The 23435-nt window shown below is 40.8% G+C and overlaps 1 protein-coding gene across 2 annotated transcripts in view; it reads left to right on the forward strand.

Annotated features, from left to right (window-relative positions):
• Positions 1 to 5314: 5314 nt before the first annotated feature.
• Smarca5 (SNF2 related chromatin remodeling ATPase 5) overlaps positions 5315 to 23435 on the forward strand; it is a 33145-nt gene continuing 15024 nt past the window's right edge. Inside the window, 11 exon segments of one of the 2 annotated variants that reach the window (NM_001437620.1) lie at positions 5315 to 5874; positions 8219 to 8293; positions 10863 to 11029; positions 11718 to 11818; positions 13180 to 13280; positions 13941 to 14120; positions 15369 to 15524; positions 15605 to 15736; positions 17479 to 17547; positions 20413 to 20522; positions 21236 to 21462. In NM_001437620.1, the coding sequence (NP_001424549.1) occupies positions 5701 to 5874; positions 8219 to 8293; positions 10863 to 11029; positions 11718 to 11818; positions 13180 to 13280; positions 13941 to 14120; positions 15369 to 15524; positions 15605 to 15736; positions 17479 to 17547; positions 20413 to 20522; positions 21236 to 21462 (1492 nt within the window). In that variant the 5' untranslated portion in view covers positions 5315 to 5700. 2 annotated transcript variants of the gene reach the window in all.

The raw sequence follows: 23435 nt of genomic DNA on the forward strand, positions 1-23435 counted from the left end.
GCACGGTGGCCAGCCGGAGGCCACAGGGTCCAATTTCTTAGACAGGTAGGCCACAGGGCGTTTCCAGGGTCCCAACCTTTGTGTTAGGACCCCTTTAGCATACCCCTGTTTCTCATCGATGAACAGTTCAAAAGGTTTGTAGGAGTATGAGGGTGGGATGTTGAACCCTAAAGTCAGGAGCAAATTGTAAGGGTTTGGAACAGTCAGATGAATATCTTCTATCCTCTTGTTGACCTTTCTCAAGTCTTGTACTGGCCTATAATCTCCAGTGCCAGGTTTCTTACAGGCAGAAGAGGCGTATTTTAAGGCGACCGGCAGGGGATTAGGATGCCTTGATCTAGAAGCCTCGTAATGTGAGGCCTTATACCTTGATAAGCTTTATGTGACAGGGGGTATTGTTTTATGGAGACTGGAGTTGTAATTAAGGGGGGCTGTTGGAGCGCCAACCCCATCCCACCAGTCTCTGCCCAAGCCAGTGGAAAATTCGTGACCCAAGTGTCTATTTCTAGGGATTGTGGCTTGTCCTGTCCCAGTTCATATAGTCTATATTCATAGAAATTGAAGGGGAGTTCCGTGGGGGCCAGTTATTCGGGCCCCTCCTTCCTCAAAATGAATTTGTGCTTTTAGTTTGGTGAGCAGGTCACGGCCCAGCAGAGGGTACGGGCAGTCCGGAACATGTAAGAAGGAATGGGTCACCTTACCAGTAGCCAGCTGAACCCGGCGGTCCGTAGTCCATCGGTATTGTTTCTCACCAGTAGCTCTTTGTACCCAGGCCGTCCGGTCGCTGAGTTGTCCTGAAGCTTGAGTGAGGACTGAATGCTGGGCTCCTGTGTCTACCAGGAAAGTAACCGGCTGCCCCCCAACTTTAAGCGTTACCCTGGGCTCGGGGGGGGGGGCTCCTGGCCCTGAATTCCCTAATCTTTATCTAGAGCCAAGAGGGAGGTTCGTGGTCGAGGCTTTCGGGGTCCGCCAGGCTTCTTGGGGCACTCTCTGGCCCGGTGCCCTTTCTCTTTGTAATAGGCACATTGATCTTTATCCAGCTTCAGCCCCTTTCGAGCTCCCCCCTATCTCCCTTCCTTTCTTGGCCCTGAACTACGGCGGCCAAGATTCGACTCAATTCTCTCTCTTATTAAAAATCTTTTCAGCTTCTTTAAGTAAATCCTGTAATGTATAGCCCTGCAAATTTTCTAACCTCTGTAACTTAGTCCTGATATCTGGAGCAGCCTGCCAGATGAAGGACATAGAGACACTCGTCATTTGTCCTGGGTCATCTGGGTCATAGGGAGTGTACATACGGTAGGCCTCCTTAAATCTCTCTAGAAAGGCGGAGGGAGTTTCTCCTGCTTCCTGTAATACCTGTTTTACCTGAGCCAAATTAGTAGGGCGTCGTATAGCCCCTCGGAGACCCGCTAGAAGCAACTGGCGATAAAGGCGTAGGTGTCCCTTACCTTCAGCTGTATTAAAATCCCAGTTTGGTCCTCAGGCAGCTGGGTGGGACGCCCATCATCTCCCAGAACATGCTTTCTGGCCTCTAGGAACACTCCTTGTTTTTTTTTTTCTGAGGTTAAGAGGGCCTGTAAGAGCTGTTGGCAGTCATCCCAAGTAGGCTGGTGGGTAAGTAAAACAGATTCTATTAGGTCAGTGAGTGCCACCGGATCTTTGGAGAAAGAAGGGTTGTGTTGTTTCCAATTGTAAATGTCAGCTGCTGAAAACGGCCAGTATTGGGTCTGGCCACCGGTTCCCTGTCTAGGTGGGAAAGCCTGGGAGGTTGAAATCTGGCATCACCTCTCGCTTTTGTGTAATCTCCCTGCGACAGGGGAGAAACCCTTATCAGACTGTGGCCCGGCAACTGATCTGGCCGGCGGCTCTGCCTCCTCCGTTTTAGCCGGGCCTGTCAGAGAGAAGATCTATGAGAGGGGAGTTTGGGTCTGCCGGGAGGACAGGTTTTTTTAGAAGGCTCTGATTTCACAAAGGTAGAGAGAGGAAGACGTGGCCGGCAGACCGGGCGGGGCCGAGGGGACAGGCTGGGGGTTGAGGGGAGGCCAATTCGGGTCCACGAAGGGTTCCGCCCAGGGGGGAGGATTAAGGCGAGACTCTCTCAAGTGATAATATAAGAAACCTGGTCAGGATGTCCGTGGACGACCCGATCTTTAACCTGTAAAATAATGATCTTATTAAATGTGCCATTCACTGGCCATCCCACTCCGAAAGTGGGCCACTCGGATGTGCAGAGAGTCTGTCATTTTCCTTTTTTAACCTCGACGGACTGGTTGTGTGCCCGGTCGTGGACGTCTTTCTAATGATCAAGAGTGAGACTTAGGGGCATTGTTAGGGACTGTCCCATGTTAGTTCTAAGGAAGATTAGAACACAGAGAAAACAAACAACACCAACAGTCAAACAAACAACAGACAGGCGTGCTGCACGGCTTTGGTACCAAACTGAAAGCAAAAAGTCAGATGGAGGTGGCAAAGGTCCGGGGCCCTCTGAAAGCCAAAAATACAGACAGAGGTGCCGTTAGTCCGGATCGTTCTCCTCCCAGATTGGGCCCCGAAAAGTCGGGCCCTAACACCCTTGGAACGTCTTCCAGGGCTGCGGGGCGAGAAGTCCGAGCTCGTCAGCTCCTTCTTCGTCCCGCCCAAATTCCAAACAACCTGGCTGAGCGCTCACAGAACAGACCTGGCTGAGCGCTCACAGAACAGACCTGGCTGAGCGCTCACAGAACAGACACGGCTGAGCGCTCACAGAACAGACCTGGCTGCGCGCTCACAGAACAGACAGAATAAGGCAGAACGAGACAAAATCAGACAGACAGACAGACAAACAGACGCCGGCCGGCTTACCTCCCAGTGGGTGGTCGGTGGTCCCTGGGTGGAGGATCTCCTTTCCCGGCCAACGCACCAAATGAAAAGCTCTCAGGGAGAACTTTCCCTCGGGATGGAGACCCTCTAACTCCAAAGACCAGACCGAGACACCACAGGATGCAATCAGCAAGAGGATTTGGTTTATTGTCGGGATACACAGGCACAGGCACCTGCGGGCGCTTCAGTCACTCGGGGGACTGGCGCGCCCCACAGAACCAAGGATGGGCTTTTATAGGATTTTGGGGAGCAGAAGCAAGCATACAGAAGCAGATGCATGGTTACAGGGATATAATTGGTGGATTCTAATATGGCAAGGGTTTAGCCCGGGGGCAAGTTTCCTAGCTACCTTCCTGAAACATAACGGCTGATTCGGCCCCCCCAAGGGTTCAGCCCGGGGGCAAGTTTCTTAGCTACCTTCTTGGAACATAACGACTGACTCGGCCCCCCACCAGGGTGTGGGACCTCTCCCGGGGCTTTTTTTCATTGTCAGGTGCTCAACCGAAGTCGTCCTGTTGCCAGGCCTTCAACCAAACACATCCTGCTTGGCAGCTGCTGTGTACTCAGTGTTCTAACCTTTCCCTGAACCAGTCATCTTAAGTACAGCCTTGCAAAATGGTGTTACTGCTGCTAAGCTGGGGTCTTTCAATAAAAGAAAATGCTGACCAGGCTTAGAATACATATACAGTCCACAGTCAATTTTTAATAATTCCACAAATACATGTTTGTTTGAACACATTTTTGAAGTGCAAAAAAATTTCAGAGTGTTTCATAATCAACATACTTTTATGTTAATGTTGCTGACTGTTACTATTTCATTTTATAGGTGTACAATATGTTCAATTTTAGCCCTTTACTAGCTTTTTGCCACTATGAAGACTATGATGAATTACTGTATTTAACCACACATATATGTAAGCATTAGATCCTTGAAATATTTTTCTTTACTAATTTTTAAAAACAGATTTTGCTGGGCGGTGGTGGCACAGGGTACGCCTTTAATCCTAGCACTTGAGAGGCAGGTGGATATCTTCAATCCAGGCCAGCCTGGTCTACAGAGTGAGTCCAGGATGGTCAGGGTTTCTCTGTCCCACCTCCCCAAATTTTTAATTATGCATATGTGTGTGAGGGTGTTGAATCCCCTGGAATTAGACTTATAGTTGTGAATTGACATATGGGTGCTGGGAATTGAGCCAGTGCTCTTAACCTCTGAGCCATCTGTTCCAGCTCCTTATTAGTTTTTGGAGAAAAGATCATTTAGTCTAGGCTGGCCTAGTAGCCAAGGATGACCTTGAACGCTGGATCCTCCTGCCTACACTTCCCTAAATGCGGGGATTTTGGGCATGAATCACCGCATCAAGATTAAATGGTGCTAGGACTCAAAGCCAGGATTTCACGCACGCTCCCCCAAGCAGTCTACCTAAAGAGCTACAACCCCAGTATGTTAAACGAGATCGTTTTCAGATCTCAATTCTGGTTAAAGATTATTCGACTGGTTCGAACATTTAAACTTATATATGAATATTATCTATTCCAAGAAGTTTGAAATTAGGTCTGGAAAAGAGTTTTATTCAATATAGGTGGGGACGAAATAACGAGCGGGATTAAGATGACAAATATCTTTTGTGCATGGGAGTAGGTGTTTAGATTCTGTAGGATAGGACGAAAGACCTCAGTAGCTTCCATGACAGCCTGAGGCAGGATAAAGAAGCAACAAGAACAACGAACACTTTTCTCTTTGTAGCCCTGGCTGATCTGGAACTCGCTCTGTAGACCAGGCGGCCTTGAACTCAGAGATCTGCTTGCCTTTGCCTCCCCAGTGCTGGGATTAAAGGCGTGCATCACCACGCCTAGTAAACACTTCTGGAGACAAACGTGCATTTTTGTTTGATGTAAAAAACACGCTCTCATTTGTCTTCATCTGTTGCCATTCGTGTTCTCACAGGGCAGCGCGTCTTCTGGCCTAACCTGAAGTTCACAAACGCCGAGAAAGACCGAACTCTCTAAGGGGAGCTGACCGATGCAGCGAACACAGAGTTTAATTCTGAGGAGATTTTTCTTCTCAGGCGTCCAACGTCACTTAACGTCACGCTAGTGAGCGAAGGCGGTAGGACGACGAAGGCCAGCCCAGGCCTCTGCTCCACGCCTAACAGTCGCCAGGCAGTCGCGCCGTTCCCAAGCGGGCCTCTCTAGCGGGCGGGAGACAGCGAGCGGAGCCGTTACGGGAGCGCCGAAGAGCCAGCTCGCGTCACACGAAGGAGCGAACGCGCAAACCTCCGCCGACGCGCCTCCTCGAGGCCCCGCCCACTCGCCCTCCACAACCCGCTGGCGGCCCGGAGGAGGCGGAGTCTAGGAGGAACAGGCGCATGCGCCCTCGCAACCCGGCCCTCGAAGGGGGAACTAGCGATCTCGCGAGGGTTGAGAGCGGGTGGCGTAGGTCGCTGTCTGGTTGGTTGGAGAAGATAATCTACTCCGGTAGAGGAGAAGGCGCCGGGAGACCTCTGAGTACCTTTCGCTTTCCTTTCCCTTTCCCTCGGCCCTCCGCCTCCTCACAGTCAGCCCGCCCTCCCTGACCTCCTTGACCCCGCTGGCCCCGCCCACCCTCGTCGACGTGATTCCCGCCGTGAGGTAAACGCCAGTGGAGCGGAGTCCCGCGGAAGAGGAGGACTAGGCGAGCGTCGCGGCTGGGCCGGCTCTGGTCGGTGGCGGAGCCCCTGCGCGTGAGAGCTTCCGGGCGGGTCTCGCTCCTCCGGCGGCCCGGACGCTAGAGCCGCGCAGGCCCAGGCCGCTTTCCTCGGCGCCGCGCCTGCCCGTGGCCGCGGCGGGTGACGCAGCCGGAACATGTCGTCCACGGCTGAGCCTCCGCCGCCCCCGCCTCCCGAGAGCGCGCCTTCCAAGCCCTCGGCGGCGGGCGCCGGCGGGAGCAGCAGCGGCAACAAAGGCGGCCCGGAGGGCGGCGCGGCGCCGGCGGCTCCGAGCGCCACAGGCGCGGGTCCCGCGGACACCGAGATGGAGGTGAGCGCGGCCGGGGCGTGGGGTAGGGAGATGGATGCTCTGCTGGCGCGTCTCCCGCACTTCACCTTTACGTTTTCCCCCTCGGTGTAGCTAGCCTAGCCAGATCGCGGATCGCTCTTACGAAACACATGTTCCTGATTACTGTGGCCGAAGGGACCCGTTTCCTCTATCGCTAGGCTCCCCCAGAACTCGCTCGGGTTCCTCCGATTTAGGTTTTAGTTTGCACTAAACTTTGAGGAGGGCGAGGGAAATGCCCCTCCGGAGTGGGATTCCCGGGGCGAGGGCGACGTTTCCCAGCGTCGCAGCTGAGGACTTGCGCCTCCAGTGCCTCATCCCGTGCTGGCGGGGGCGGCATCAGTCTGTTCTGGGCAGAAACAATGGCGAGAACTGGAGGGCCGAATGCGCAGTGGGGATAAGCGGGGCGCAGCTGCTTCTGTGCAGCGAGGGGAGGCCCCTCCTGGGCCCTGCTCCACTGGGAGGAGAGCGAGCATGACAGCCGCAGCACCTGTCTTGGTTCCCCATCCAATTAGGGGTGTATGCGTGGAAAACTGAATGAATGGGAGCATCGGGGGAGGGTGATGGGCTCCTAGCCCAGTACGTTGCTTCCTTTTGAAGCCATTTGGAGGAATCGCTGTTGAACCACCTTCTCAGGGCTCTAGTGGGCCAGATGATGGTGACAATACTGGAGGAAGCAGGGAAAGGGTGGAAAATGGGGGAGCTGCCAGGCAGGTCTCTTGGATATGCTCCCAGGCTTTGAGTTGCCTGGAAACCAAGTTATTGCTCCCAATTTTTATTCTTGGCCTTGGTCTTGTTTTGAGGTGTTATTATTATTTGAGGTTCCAGTCTGAAGATTCCTGGGAATTTAATCCTCAGATTGGAAGTAATACAATAAAAATGAACCTTAGCATAGAATTTACACTCTAAGGAGATGATGGTGCAGTGTGCTTACTTTTATTGGGCAGCTTGGGTGAAATATTGTTAATCTTCGAAACAACTTTTCCTGGGGAAGGTAGGTGCTGGTGTAGTGCACCAATTTGAAGTGAATGCAATTTCAGTTTAAAAATGTATTTGATGCTCCCCCTATGGTTTTAAATGGTTTTTAGAGTTTCTAGGGTTGTTTAACTTGGATTCTTATATTTCTGTTCCATGAAATAAAGGAATCTGGTGGCTCAGGCCTTTTAATCCCAGAACTTGAGGCAGAGGCAGAGGTATCTCGTGAGTTTGAGGCCAGCCTTGTGTACAGAGCTAATTCCAGGACAGCCAGGGCTACACAGAGAAATCCTGTCTCAAAAAACCAAAACAATAAGAATAAACAAGTAGGAACTATGACATAAACAGAAAAGGAGTGAAGAATAAGATTGAGAAAAAATAGAAACTATTGGTATTTCTATACTGAGAAGACCCAGTTTACTCGTCTGGTTAATGGAAATACCACTTATTTGGGCTTTTCACATTTATGTTCATATTTACATTTTAATTGAAAAACAGCAACTCAAGAATTAAAGAATTTCATTGGGGTTTAAATTCTCCTGGTTATTTTATTCCCTCTTAAGACAGTTACCTTCAGACTGCTTTTCATTGTCTTAACTGAATTTAGAATCAGAACTAGGTTTGAGTTGAGTATGTCTAATGTATTTGAGGACCTTAGGTATGTTTTACAGTTGGAAAAAAAGACTGAATTATAGACGTAACATCTGCAGTTGGAAAACACACATTATTATTGTAAGGTGTACTTTTCCTTGAATGTGTGCTACAAGAATTTTTCTATAAGTTAGAGCTGGAGGTTTTGTCATTTTGCTTGTGGCATTTGAATGTCAAGATGCTTTTTAAGAATAGAATATTATTAACTGGGAGTCAGACTAAGGGTATGCTATGTAAGCTCCTTTTTTGGGTAATGTCCTAGATAGTGGAAATTAGGATCTAATGCTTCCTTCTATGTATACATTTGTATAAAATAACACAGTAGATAGATGGAGTTTTATGATATAAAGAGAACTTTGTTCACATTCATGTTACCTAATTTGTATTTATAATTTTATTTGAAAAGATACAGATTTGCCCGTATGGCTTGTATAAAAAGTAATTTTGTTTTAGGGTGTTATTGATACTAATTTTATCATAGCAGATCTTAATACAGTTTATAATTGGGAAAAGTGATTATCCCCATAGTATTTTATTTTCATCCATATTAAGTTTCATTCCAGGTTATCTGATAGCCAGTAAATATCTAGGGAGTTTGGAGCAAGAGTATATTATTTAGAATGATTTTTTTTTTGAAAGAAATGAGTGTATGATAGTGAGTAGACAATCCTTAAACAATTTGATGAATTTCCTTTCCTACCAGGAAGTATTTGATGATGGATCACCTGGAAAGCAAAAAGAAATCCAAGAACCTGATCCTACATATGAAGAAAAAATGGTATGTTCTAGACATGTGAATGGTTTTAATGAACTTTTTTCTCAGGATAATTAAATCTACTAAACATCTGTATTTACTTAGATGCTTTTAGAATGTCAACAAAACAGCTTTTTTTTTTTTTTGTAATTATAGAGTGGTATTCTGTTGACAGAACAATTATCCTTGTATAAGCTGCAACAGAGACAAAACTGAAAACCCAAAAAACTACCAGTCCACATATATAACTAATTTGTGCTATGTATCAACAAGAGCCTGTTTTAAATTTCCATGCCACTTTATAATCCCCAGGCTGTTCCAGGCAAGGTTAGTGGCTATTGAAAACACTACAGGACAAGGCTGTCTAAAGACACCTTTGGTAGTGTGGTAACTGTACAGGGCACTGTGCTGTTTAAAAACAAATCTGACACAGCCCTACATTGCAGTTTTTTTCTTTAAAAGGAGTGAGTTGTATATGGGGGCGTTAAATGTTTTATAGACAAGGAAAAAAAACCTTGGAGAACCAACTTCCTCCTCACCCTTTTATCCTCTTCCTCAGCTTCCTCCTTTTTCTTGCTTTTTCAGTCTTTACCACCCCCCCCCCCCCCCTTTTTGGCCTTTAGTTCTGTAGGCAACACTGTCCTTTTCGTACTTTTCCTTCAGCTTGGCAGCCTTTTGTCACAGGGCTGCTTGTCACCTGCTGCAATGTTCCACATCTCTCCTAGTTTCTTTGCAGCAGAGGACCAGCCAGGATGCTCTCATTTGGTTTTTGGGCAATACTCAAAACAGAGTGACAGGAGGAGGCCTCGGGAACTTTGTGTTCCTTGAACTTCATTTTGGTCTCCCCTTTGCATGTGGGTGATGTCAGACTTAGGAGAGTCTTCAAATTTCCCCTTTTCTTTAGCAGCAGACATTGTCATCTGCACTCTCTGAGAACCTGAGGAGCTGACAGAAGCATCCAGGTGCTGCTTCTTGTGCTCTTCCCAAAAGTTTGCACAAAGAATGCATATAGAAGACATTTTGCTTTTTGGCTTCTTACAGTCTCATTTGCTTGCCCATGTTTAGTTGGTTTTCTTCTGTAAGGCACAGTCGCACAGTATCTGGCTTTTGCTTGCTCTGTGGAGCTCAATGTACTGTAATCTTATATTAATTCTTATAAGTAGAGCAGAGGTATCTAACTGAAATATGTGTAACATGGGGTATTGTTTTCCTATATAAACCTAACAGGTATTTTAGGAAGGCTACATAGTATGATGTAATTACCCACTTGCATTAAAAATACCTTTAAAGATTTTAGCATCGAAAATGATTTAAAAAAAATTGAGCAAATTGTTGTATGTATGTCTAGTGTTGTTCCTTACTATTTTGAAGGACTGATACGTGCAATTTGGTCTCAGCATTCTTACAGTGTGAGTGGGTCTGTGCTTTTCTTGTGCTGAGGAGCAAACCTTGTGCATATGTTCTACTGCTGAGCCACAGTTCCAGCCTCTCGAATAGATCCTTACTTTATCAAAGGAAGCTTGATACTTTACTGTTTACAGAGCCAGTTTACATCATGTACTTCCCTCAACCTAGGACCTAAAAAGAGCTTTATGTCTAAATTCAGTTAAATGATAATGGCCAACAGTGAATGCTTATTATGGCCCTGTTCTGAGTGCCTTGTACATATCTAAACTCAAGAACATTAAACTCTTAAGAAGTAAAACTGTACAAATTAGTAATATAACTCATAATGTATTCCTTAAAGATATGAACATTGTTTCCATCTTTTGTTCACCACCTAGTTGTTTGGTACAGGATAAGCTTTTTGTTGTTGTTGTTATTTGTTTTGCTCTTTTTTTTTTTTTTTTTTTTGAAACAGGGTCTTACTATGTAGACTAGGCTGACTTTGAACTCAGTTCTACCAAGTGCCGGGAGTAAAGGAATGTGCCATAGAACTTTTTAAATATTTTTTCAAAATTTGCTTTTTCTTCACCTTCAAATATTAGAGAATACTTAAAAATATATTAAAAAGCTTCAAGCTACTAATGTTATGGTATATGTACAGAATTAGCAATAATATGCAAGCAAAATATGAATTATAAAGATTTTAGTAGGCATTGGAGAAATGGCTCAGTGGTTAAGAGCACTTGTTGATCTTCCAGAGGACCCAGGTTTAATTCCCAGCACCCACATGGCAGCTTACACTGTCTGTAACTCTAGTCACAGGGGATATGAAAACTTCTTCTGACCTCTCCAGGCATGCATGTGGCATACAGACTATCGTCAACTTATTAAATGATAATGCCCATATACTTTTAGTTTTCGAAATATATGAATTCCTTTAAGCATTATTGTACGCATGATGTAGGATATTTTTTGTCATATATCCCTTTGCAATAAATTCTTCCTGCCTATTACCTCTCTCATCTTTAAACCACTAACTAGCACTTCATGTATTCATCTCTGTTCAAACCTGTGCTTGTCTTGGTTATGCTTTGGAAAGTCTCCGATGTTGCATGTTTCAGGAGTTCACTTTGATTCTTGAGTTTGTTGTGTAGGCATGTTGAAACTGATTCTTAAAGTTTGATAAAATGTGTCTTAAATTTTGCAGCAAACTGACCGAGCAAATAGATTTGAGTATTTATTAAAGCAGACAGAGCTGTTCGCACATTTCATTCAGCCTGCTGCTCAGAAGACTCCAACCTCACCCTTGAAGATGAAACCAGGGCGCCCACGGGTAAAAAAGGATGAAAAACAGAATTTGCTTTCGGTTGGAGAGTGAGTAATAGTTTATATTTGATACGTTAAACCAAATGTGCTTTTTAAACTCTATTTTTTTAAGGTTTTAAATCTATTTTCTGTGTTACAGATGAGGCCATCAATGTTTATATATCTAAAAATAGACACAATGACTTAGTTTTATACCATTTGAACTTTGTTGACTGAACTATTTATCTAGTTCCTAAAATAATTTTTGGGAGTTAATCTAATGCATTACTTAGTCACTACACCTGAACCTTTTTTAAGTGCTTACTTCTTAGTTTTTAGTCATAACAATTTGTTTTTCTTCTTGATTTCAAGGCAGGGTTTCTCTGTGTAGCTCTGGCTATCCTGGGACTCGTATTGTAGACCAGGTTGGACCAAACTCAGAGATCTGCCTGCCTTTTCATTTATTTTATTCATAATTTAGTTAATCACATAAACATATCAGGTTTATATTTACTAGTAATTTCTACTCTTCACTTTTTTAGACTTACTCTGCTTCTTAGTTTTTTGTTTTTTGTTTTTTTTTTAATTTAATTTTATTGATGCATGGGATCTAATTCAGGACTTATGCTCTACCTCTGAGATACTCTGTATCCTTGGCTTAACTTAGATGCCTGTTAAGATTATTGTGATATCATCATTTGGCTACTGTGTTCAAATAAAACTCATTATAAATTGATTTTTGTTTTCATTTTGACAGCTACCGACATCGTAGAACAGAGCAAGAGGAGGATGAAGAGCTATTAACAGAAAGTTCCAAAGCAACCAATGTTTGTACTCGATTTGAAGATTCTCCATCATGTAAGTTAAATTCTTTGAATCATTTGATTTTTTCCAAAGGAGCCTCCTTTGAAAATCCCTTAGTTATTGTTTGAATTTACTTTTCCTATAATTTATATAGAAATTTTTAGTAATCGTGGATAGTTACTGGCTTTGAATAAATATTAAGTGTATTTTTTTAATCTGAGATGTTAATATATTGGTTGGAGTTATATAGCTATAGAGTGCTGATAGCATGTGGATAGCTCTGACTTTGATCCCTAGAGTTGAGAGACAATAGTATGGTACATTTCAGAAGTATATGAAGATGCCATTCAGCTTATTAGGGTTCTAAAATCCATGTAAAATGGAATGACTTTTGCCATACACTTTTCCCAAATTAGGAAATGTTATAAAAGGGGAAAAATCATGAAAAATAATTGCTTTTATTGATGATGGATATTTTTGTGAAATGTATTAGTGCTTTTCTATATGAAAACAGCTTAGTTTTACTTATAAATAATCTTGATTTGTGATAGGGTTATTAGAAGCTTCTATAATCTTCACGGAAGCCTAGTTTTACTGCAACTCCTGTTATTTGATGAGTAATTACTGTGGACAACTAATGGTTTTAGTTGGAGTCCTGCTTAGCTAGACTATTGAACAGTTTACTCACCCACTGGACCACTTTTAACACACACTTTCCTTTCCCCCGGCCTTTTCTTTTCAAATCAAGCTAGAGGCCAGAGCTACATGTATAACAAGCTGGAAAGGAAATTCAGGTTATTTCTGTCTCCAGTTGTAACTCGTGTGCCCAGTCCTGATGAGCTTTTCATTCTTAGGCAGCGATTTATCCCGGGAAGTACAAGTAATGTCTGTGTACTGAAGGACATGGGTCCTTATGTGCCATCTATCAGAGAACGGACTTAAGGAATAGAAAGGGTGGACTTGGAAAGAATTTCTTGTCTTTATTTCCACTCTCAATGGGGAGAAAGGAAAATCTTCAGAGAACTACTATCTGATCTTTATGAAGATGAAACCACTCGGTTAAAAGTGTGCTAACAAAAAAGAGAGGGAAAGAGGCCAGAGATACTCTGAAGACCAATGTGGTTTAACATTGGATTGAGTGATTTCGATGAGTTACTCTGATGCTAGTAGTTAGAGTTCCTCATCTGATAGCTTCACTATCAGTTACTTGTATCAATTACCCCTTCTTCAGTCCAGATTTCATTACCTATTTTTAATGACTTTCACCTTGCAGAAACCCCATAATATATGTATCCTCTAGAAAAGAGAAGTAGACACCTATAGGTTCCAGTTAAACCTCTGAATATCAGATAAAAGACAGCCCTATCTTATATTTCTTGTCCTTAAAATGAGCATTGTGTGTTGTTACTTTTTAGATGTAAAATGGGGTAAACTGAGAGATTATCAGGTCCGAGGATTGAATTGGCTCATCTCTCTGTATGAGAATGGCATCAATGGTATCCTTGCAGATGAGATGGTATGTATTTGCTAATCTCAAAGCTTGAAGATGTTTGTGTTCTTGTTGTTGTAACTTAAGATAGTTTGACTAAATCTGTAGCAGAAGAGAGATGGATAGTTTGGCTTGATTATAACTATTTTTTCCTTAAAGCACTATAATCCACTGTTTTAGTTGCGTAAGTGACGTCTTCACGTGTGAAGAGTTAACCATCTCTGCACTAGAGTAAATTTTAAAATAATGCATTTTGATAACTTTCTTGTTTTTGCAGTATTTGACTGTTTCTTTCCATTTATTAAAAGTCAGCTCACAGGGTTTAGTTTCACAGAACACCGTATCTTCTGTTCATGACTTACTAGTTATTTAGTGAAGACTTTAATCCTTCCAAAAGTAGTGCTTAAACAATTGGTTGGGGTAAGTATGCAGTCAGATATATCTCGCTCCTGCCTCTGATTGGTTACTTGGGGATGTCGCGTTTTCTGAGTCTTGAGGTGATGTTGATACCTTCCTTATAGACTTATGTGACGTAACTGTACACTTACACAGTAGTCAATCTCGTCATAGTTCTAAATGTTCCTAAATATGATGGGTCTATAAGTGTGGAAGGGTGTTTTTAATTGTTTAATTTTTAATTTGACTAGTGCAATTAAATTCTTTAATGTTGAATTATGAATTTTTTAGGGTTTGGGAAAGACTCTGCAAACAATTTCTCTTCTTGGGTACATGAAACACTATAGAAATATTCCTGGTCCTCATATGGTTTTGGTTCCCAAGTCTACATTGCACAACTGGATGAGTGAATTCAAGAGATGGGTGCCAACACTTAGGTCTGTTTGCTTGATAGGAGATAAAGAGCAAAGAGTAAGTATTTATACTATTAATATTTAATGGAATTTAAATTTAGACTTAAGATGAAATAACTGGAGAAGGGATTAAAAAGGATTGTTAGTAATTTATGACTATACACTACTTGTGGTTATTCAAGAATCTTACTGAGAACGCTTTAAAGACTAAAAAGCTAAATGAATTTCTTAATTTTATTTTCAGTTTGTTTCTCCCCTTGGAAGTCATTGTATAAAGTCCTAGATAATTTATTTGGAAATATTAACTTGTTTTTTTTGAATATGTTAAACCATTAGAAATTTGAGGGGCCAGATTTCTAGATTAGGGTACAGTGGTAATAGTCATAGAATAGTAATTGTTAAATATGAGTTGAGTCAATTTAGTAATTTGGTGAGCTGTTATATACAAATATGAGTTAAATTATTGACTTCCGGGCCACATCTTTTTAGGGCAAAGTCATGGCAATAACAACACTATTAAGAATAAAGAACTTAGATTTGGAAGTTGGATATAATCAAGTGTGTTCATTGATTAAATGATTATATTAAATGATTTTACACTTAATTAGTTGAGGTTAGTTTTTTTAAATATTATTTTATATTTATGGGTACTTTGCATGCATGTTGGTTTCCACTGAAGCCAGAAAAGGGAGTCAACACCTCTGGAACTAGAGTTAGGGATGGTTTTGAGCCACTGTGTGGGTGCTGAAAACTGAACCTTAGTCTTCTCTAAGAACAAGTGTTCTTAACCCCCGAGTCATCCTCCAGGAACTGTCTAGAGTTCTTTGCCCCTCAGTAGGTAGATTATGTGGGTTATTTTAAGTTACCAAGTTGCTTTTTTGTTTGGAGAAGTCAGCTACTTCTGCGTTTTAACTTCATATCCTTATCTATAAAATAAGAACAATAACAGTAATGTGTTAATATATCTACAAATCAAAAGAATGAGACCATCTATTGCCAACTGTCAGTCTTCCTTTATCTTACAAACCCTGCTTCCTAAGGATGGCAAGACCTGGTGAACTGTAGAAAGATAGTTTAAAGTTAGGCCATGGAATTTTGTGATTCCCTTCAACCTTTTGAAACTAAGTTAAACTGACTCTATGGTGATAAGGAAGTAGTTTCAGTGGTGAGATGGTGGTGAGATGGTGGCTTTGATGTTCATTTAATGCCTGCTGTTTATTAGACTCCTTCCTTCCTTGGTTTTGATTACTTAAGTGAATTTAATGTATAATTGACTTGAGTGGTGTAATTTTTTTTTTCTTTATAGGCTGCATTTGTCAGGGATGTTCTATTACCAGGAGAGTGGGATGTATGTGTCACATCTTATGAAATGCTTATTAAAGAGAAGTCTGTGTTCAAAAAATTTAACTGGAGATACTTAGTTATAGATGAAGCTCACAGGATAAAAAATGAAAAATCTAAGGTAATTTGATACTTAATATGAACATTTTTTTGTGTCTGAGTGATTCAAAATGTTCTAATAATGGGCTCTGGTTCTTTCAGTTGTCAGAAATAGTGAGAGAATTCAAGACTACAAACCGACTGTTGCTGACAGGGACGCCTCTTCAGAACAACCTGCACGAGCTCTGGTCCCTGCTAAACTTTTTGTTACCAGATGTGTTTAATTCAGCTGATGTAAGCTCTTTTTGTGGTTAATAATATTTTGGTTAATGCCTATATTTTAATAATAGTGCTGTTTGATATGGCTATTAACTTTTTCATACATATGTAGCTAGCCTATTACTAAACCAGCATAGTATTCTGAAAATTCATTCACTTTTGAGTCTTGGCTTAGCCTTGGCTTTAAAGTCATTTCCAATCAGTTTCTTCATCTGAGTTAGCATATTCTTCTTTTTGGCAATCAAGACTATTTAATTTTAACCTTAGGGTCTCTAGGTTAAAGTCTTGTTTTTAAGCGTTTTCAAGTATCTTTGTATATTTTATACATTGTGTTTTAACATTCAGAGATGGCCTTCAAGTGTGGAGGGATTTGTTTAACTTTTTGTTTTATTTTCTTTTTGTGTTACTGTGGCAAAATACTTTGACCAAAGCAGCTTAAGGAAGAAGGGTACTAGGGTCAGGTGCTGGCAATAGCTGATCTGGGGACTAAGTCAAGGGTACTAGGGTCAGGTGCTGGCAATAGCTGATCCTACTTTACTCACAGTCAGAAAGCAGACAGTGCGATAAGTGTATCCCACTGCTCAGTTCCCTTCTTTATTCTGAACAATCCATGATTCCCAACCCAGGGAACAGTCACACAACTTAAGACGGGTCTTACAGCACATACTGCAGTCAACATAATCACCTACTGCTGTTTTGGGGGGCCCAGCTCTGGGCTAATAGAATACTAGGATATGACGTTGACAATGAACAGTGAATATCACACCCATCTTTTATTATTGTGTAATAACCCAGTCTTTACCTCTAACAATTATTTACATAGTAGAAATGGTGACATAGTTACCTGTTTGCTGTGTGACAGAAAATAGTTTATGTATTCATAGTCTACAACTAGTAATTATAGTTGCCAAACTGGAGTTCAGATTTGAATGTCTGTTCCTACATCTAGAGTGGGTGGGAGACCTTTGTAGAGATCCATGTTAGTACATTTATGTAAACAAATTCTCTAAAGGTATTAATTTGGTTTGTTACATTAAGGGTTCTTTTCTTTTTCTTTATCTATTTTTTTGAGACAGAGTTTCTGTGTGTAGCCTTGGCTATCCTGCTCATTCTGCAGACAGGGTTGGCCTCAAACTCAGAGATCTGCCTGCCTCTGCCTTCCGTGTGCTGGGATGAAAGGCCAGCCAAGAGTTATTTTACAAAGAACAAAAATGTGTGTGGAAAAAGCACATTCAGTTTGAAAGTTTTATTAATTCTTTTAAATACTTTGATGTTTTACAGATAGTTTCAAGATTATTTGTTTTTCTTGCTGGGCTAACATTTATTTAATGATATCTGTTAAAACCTTCAGTTATAACAGTGATTGTAAGATGTTTATTTAACATAGCAAAATTCATAATAGATTTTTTCAGGGTACTTGATAAGGAAATTGGCTTTATGCAGTTCTCTAAATAGTAACAAAATGCTTTTTATCTCAAGTTTCACTTAGATTCATGATATGAACATTTCTCTGGAAACCTTGAGTTGTATCTTCTAATTACTTCTGTAACCTAGCTTCCAGACTCTTCACTGTGAGTTTGTGTACTTGTAAAAAATGCTTAGGGAGCCATATGATTCAGCGACTTGTTCTGGAGCGAATAGTAAACCTGAGAGTGGTACTATATTAATTTTAGAAACAATTACTACACTTGAAGTTATAGGGCATTTGTGGTTAATCTTATCCATGACCTTGAGATTTTTTTTGTTTGTTGACCTAGGACTTTGATTCCTGGTTTGATACAAATAATTGCCTTGGGGATCAAAAACTAGTTGAGAGGCTTCATATGGTAAGTATGGGTAGAACATAGTTTTCATAGGAAAGTATTTTCATTACTATTAACAGAAGTATGGTATAGTATATATATTTGTTTAATGTAATGAAGAAAGTAATCTCTTAGTTTAAAAGGTATAGTGAAAAGGAAAAATAAAACAGTAATTAATGGCAGACTTCTTAAAGCTTAGTTTCACTTAAATTAGCAGGATCTGACAAGTTGATATCTGAAGGGACCAGTTGATACATCTGTTTCTAAATATAGTGAGTGTACATAAAGCCACTAATGCATAGCTTAGTTCTTTCTTAGAAAAGTTCATAGATAAAAGTTGGTAGGTAGATATAAGGACACTCTTGGTTGTCAAGTTCAAGCAAGACACTAACCATGCACTAGAAGTCCTTTCATGACCTAATACTAGGGCTTTTAAACATTTGTTCACAGTTTGACCTGGCTAATATATAGGGGATAGGAGGAGATAGATATTCCCTAACACCTTCTCCTAGATGCCATTTGTGACAGCAAAAATACCTGTAAACATGTTAACTCCAGTTTTAATTTTACTTTTACATAAATATGCTGGAGCCATTTGACTAATTTCACTTCTTTGTTCATTATTTTTACTATAGCTAATAGAATCTCTTCCCAGTTTTCTTTTACATAGCCTAAGACTCAGTCCTATCTATCACCTTTTTTGTTGACCATCTAGGCTGAGGTTAGCCGAGGTATTTAGTGTATTTATTCCATCTTTATGTAGTATAGTCGCTTGAGCATTCCCCCTTTTTCTTAGTGGATCATAAGCACAAAGACCGAGAACATTTATATACTTAATGCAGTGCCTGGCTCTAGTGGATGTCTCTCTTGCTTTCTCCTTTTTGATCTCTTCTGTTGATTTTCCTTTACAGCCCTGACTGGCCTTGTCCTAGGTAATCCTGCCGTAGCCTCCCAACTGCTGGGATTGCAGTGTGAGCCTTTATGCCAGCTTGGTCTTTCTTTTTAGTTCTTGTGGATTGAGACTTTTTGTTACGTATGTCTGAGAATAGTATTAGTCTCCTAGGAATTCAGATAAGTCAAGCATTTAAATATGGTTTAGGTTTTTCTTAATCAGAGGACTGAAATCTTGAAAGGTTAGAATGTTGATAAAATCTTAGTGATGAAAAATGAGGCACAGGAATTGATTCCTTTCTCACTTTCCCCTCATGTCCTTCACTTCATGGCTTTCCTTTAGATGTCTAGGTAATAAAGTGCCTGTGCAGCAGGGTCGAGAGTTTTGGTATCTTTGTTAATTTTTCTCAGAGTAGTGTGAAATGCTCATCAACTTAGGGGAGAAGAGAAATGGTATTCTCTACTTTGTCCTCCTGCCCTTGCATTCTGAAATTCCCACTGTGGTCCTGTGGTGAAAGGGACATAGAGCAGTCGGCCTGGGAGGCGGGTGGCATGCGTCAGCATTACAGAAAGGTGCTTGCCTTGGAGGCTGGTGGCCCAGTTCAGTCCCTCTCTAGGGTGAGAGAATTGGTGGAGCATGGTTGGCTTCTGACTTTCAGCGTGTGTCGTAGCAGATGCTTCAAGCGCGGAGCACAGAGTCACAGTAGTGGTAAACACATTTAAACAGTACTATCTGCTATTCTTAGGAATGGTTTACTAACTACATAGTGCTGCAGAACCACTCCCCTACGTGCAACACAATTCTCTTAATCACTTACACTTTAATAGTTTCAGAGTTTGTGGGCAGTCTGTGAGGTCTTGGCTGACTTTCCCTGGGTTTATCCCGCTGTATGTTAACTGGACAGTTTTAGACGAGAGCCAAGTGGGACTGAAGGTCTTGTCTTTGCAGTGGCTGCTGTTTGGCCTAGGCTAGCTCTGTTCTGTGCTGTAATCAGACAAGAGTTAACGATGGTTTTTCTCAAATTTGTTTTGTGATATAGTCAGTATTTTTATAAGCTAGTAAAACTAGTACAAAGAAGGTATAAAAATTATTATATTAAAATTTATATTTTATAAAAAGAACTAGTACTTTTTATTTTATTTTATTTTTTTTCTTTTGTTTCGGAGCTGGGGACCGAACCCAGGGCCTTGCGCTTGCTAGGCAAGCGCTCTATCACTGAGCTAAATCCCCAACCCTAGAACTAGTACTTTTTAAAACCTAGATACCAATCACAAACATTGAATAAAAAGGTTATGAGTGGTAATATATAGAAATAATGTGTTGTATAAAATTAAAAATGAGGTGAAACTGATCAGTGTTTAAAAAGGAAGACTATTTCTTACTGTTAGGAAAGAACTGGGAGGGACTCAAGGATTTGTAGGAGTTCTGACCTCATGGGTATGTTAATTTGCTAAAACTGAACTGAACTGGGTTTTTTATAATTGCCATATTGGTGCTTTGTAACGGGTTTAGTCATAAGCTCTTAATGTAGGCTAGCCATATCTTTTTTTTTTTTTTTTTTTTTTTGGTTCTTTTTTTTCGGAGCTGGGGACCGAACCCAGGGCCTTGCGCTTCCTAGGTAAGCGCTCTACCACTGAGCTAAATCCCCAGCCCCGGCTAGCCATATCTTAACCAGTGTTGTACAGTATGTATTCAAGTAACTAATTTTTAAACTAGCATGAATTAGCAATGTTGAAAATAGTTTTAAAATGTTCCATTGTTTTCTAATATTTAATGAAAATATAGCAAATATTATATAAATATCACAGAATAAATGATGAGATTGTATTGTTACCCTTCAGTGATGCAATAACAATAAATGGTGTATTTTGAACAGGAAAATATTAAAAATCGCTATTCAAACAAATTGTTTCCGTGTATTTGGTATATAATTTTAAGATTTTGAAATAATATCACTATTGCAGATAAGGTTATCTTTTTTCTTTCCTCTTTTTAAGGTTTTGCGTCCATTCCTTCTTCGTCGAATTAAAGCTGATGTTGAAAAGAGTTTGCCTCCAAAGAAAGAAGTAAAAATCTATGTGGGTCTTAGCAAAATGCAAAGGGAATGGTATGTATTCTGAGACACTTGAAAATACTGTTGTTCCCAGATTTTCATTTTATAGTCTTTTATTTACCTAATTTGTGTCTTAGAATTTCGGTGTACTTGATTAGGCTTAACCGTTGGTGCACTGCCCACTGAAAAGTAGGTGGCAGGAGGCCGTCAGCACACCAGACAGACCACACCAGACAGTGCGGTTTCTGCTGCCCAGGTGTATTCTAGTGGTCAATCTTCCTTCTGTTTATTTTGGACAAGTGATCAAAACTAGAGGTTTAGTTTAATTAACATAGAGCGATATGCTTCTATTTAATTTCACCCAAAGTTCACTCAAAACTGAGTCATAATTTCTATATTTAAAAAGTATAGCATTTCGGTGGCCAGTCATGAAGACATAATGGACATAATTAAGGTCCACGAAACATACAAACAAAAAGTGATGGCTCAGGATATAGTTCATTTGTTAGATTTTTTTTTTTTTTTTTTAATCTAAGATGCACAAGACCTGGGTTCATTCATCACCACATAAACTGAGAAATTTTTTTTAGGCTTTTGTACAGACATGAGAAACTTTAAAAATTGTGTTGTACCTCTTTATTCCTAGATCGTTGGAAGCAAATTTTAGGCAATGATTTTTTCAAATTATTCTTAAGTATTTTGTGGTTGGGGTGGGTCAGCGGAAGTGTGCAGTGTTTCGGTCATTAAACAGTTTTTCTTTTTGGTAGGTATACTCGGATATTAATGAAAGACATAGACATACTGAACTCAGCAGGGAAGATGGACAAGATGAGACTGTTGAACATCTTGATGCAGCTGAGGAAGTGCTGTAACCACCCTTATCTCTTTGACGGGGCTGAGCCTGGGCCTCCCTACACCACAGATATGCATCTGGTTACCAACAGCGGCAAGATGGTGGTGTTGGACAAACTGCTCCCTAAATTAAAAGAACAAGGTATCTGCTACTGCCATTAGATTGAAAAGTAATGAAAACTTTAAAAATTCTAGTATAAGAGAGCGAAACATAACACTTTGAAATGTCTATTCTAACAGTTTCTAAAGTTAAAGTGTTAAATGTTTAAAGAACTAAAAATCTCAGCCAAATCCTCTCCCCCTAAATTTAGGCCTTAATTCTCATAGAAGTTGGTAAACGTGCAGAGTACCTACTGTTCAGTTTCATGTGGCTTTCCTAGAAATTTCATCTTTCATAAGATACCAGGAATGCCTTTCCTATATACACATTTCCCAGATACTTTGTTAACAGTAATGTTGTGTTCCTAGAATTTTTCTTTTGTGGTGTTTAAAATATTTACTTAAATATTATTTACATGTACTGAAAGCATTTCTATTTAAAGTATTCTGAATTTTTTTGTATGAGAATGGCTATGTCTGGGTTGTATGTATATAACTATATAGTTCTAGATGAATTGAAATGAAACATCTCATTATAGTAGTAGTTTTGTATATTAAGTAGCTTTTAACAATAAATTTCAGTCCTAAAAAAACAGATTTCTATAGTATCAAAAGTACAGTGAGCTTTCAAATTTCTTTAATTATGTTTCAAGACAAGTTATCTCTGTGTAGTCCTGGCTGTCCTAGAATTCCTTCTAGACTAGGCTGGCCTCAAACTCAGGGATCTACTTGCCTCTGCCTCCCTCTTACCAGAATTAAGGCATGTGGCACCATTGCCAGGCTTAGGTATGAGTTTTGAAGGAAAGAAGGCACAGACATCATCACCAGGTTATAAGACAACATTCAATTGGGGCTGGCTTTCAGTTCAGAGGTTCAGTCCATTATCATCAGGGTAGGAGCATAGCAGCATCCAGGCAGACATGGTGCAGGAGGAGCTGAGAGTTCTACATCTTCATCTGAAGACTGCTAAAGAAGACTTGGCTTCCAGGCAGCTAGGATGAGGCTTACAGAGACACTCTCCCAACAAGGCCACCCTTTCTAAGAGTGCCACTCCCCGAGCCAAGCATATTCAAACCACTGTAGATAGTCAGACCAATAGATGGACCTTGATGATGACAGCCCAAACATCATTATAGTAGTTAGTGAATTGGCTTACTTTTATTTTACTTTTTTTGTAACTTTTTATGGAAATAGCTGAGTAATTAAAGAACTGATTTGGTAGGTAGAAGTGTCAGGACTGTGTGGGTTGTTAAATATTAGTCAAAGTTACATTGTACTCTAATGAAATGGAGACCAGAACATCCTTACACATGTAGGTTCAAGAATGTATGCATCAGGGGTTGGGGATTTAGCTCAGTGGTAGAGCGCTTGCCTAGCAAGCACAAGGCCCTGGGTTCAGTCCCCAGCTCTGAAAAAAAAAAAAAAAGAAAAAAGAAAAAGAAAAAAGAATGGGGCTGGAGAGATGGCTTAGAGGTTAAGAGGACTGACTGCTCTTCCAAAGGTCCTGAGTTTAATTCCCAGCAACCACATGGTGACTCACAACCATCTGTAATGAGATCTGATGCCCTCTTCTGGTGTGTCTCAAAACAGCTACAGTGTAGCAACATGAAATAAATAAATCTTTAAAAAAAAAAAAAGGAATGTATGCATCAGGTTATCAACTTCACTCTTGAGTTAGGTGCGCACCATAATTAGTTATTCTCAAAACAACTTCTGTCATACATTTTACTGAGTGTTCTATAGCTGACTTGTGAGGAAAATGGTAGAATAATCTGGATTACAGCAGATAAGTGAAGGACTTCTGATAGAAGTGAGGCACACATTCATGTTAAAGTGTGTTTCCATAATTAGAATACTGGGGATTTAGTGTCAGGGAGTTTAGGCAATCATTTTAAAGAAAATATCTGCAGTGGTGGAGTACAACTTTTAAATATAAACGAGTTGACAGGCTAATGACTCATTCTCCTGAAGGAGACAGTTTACCTTAGTGTACTAGATACATGATACTCTTTTGTT

This window comes from Rattus norvegicus, chromosome 19 (genome assembly GCF_021556685.1).
Source record: "Rattus norvegicus strain SHRSP/BbbUtx chromosome 19, alternate assembly SHRSP_T2T, whole genome shotgun sequence".
Taxonomy (NCBI): domain Eukaryota; kingdom Metazoa; phylum Chordata; class Mammalia; order Rodentia; family Muridae; genus Rattus; species Rattus norvegicus.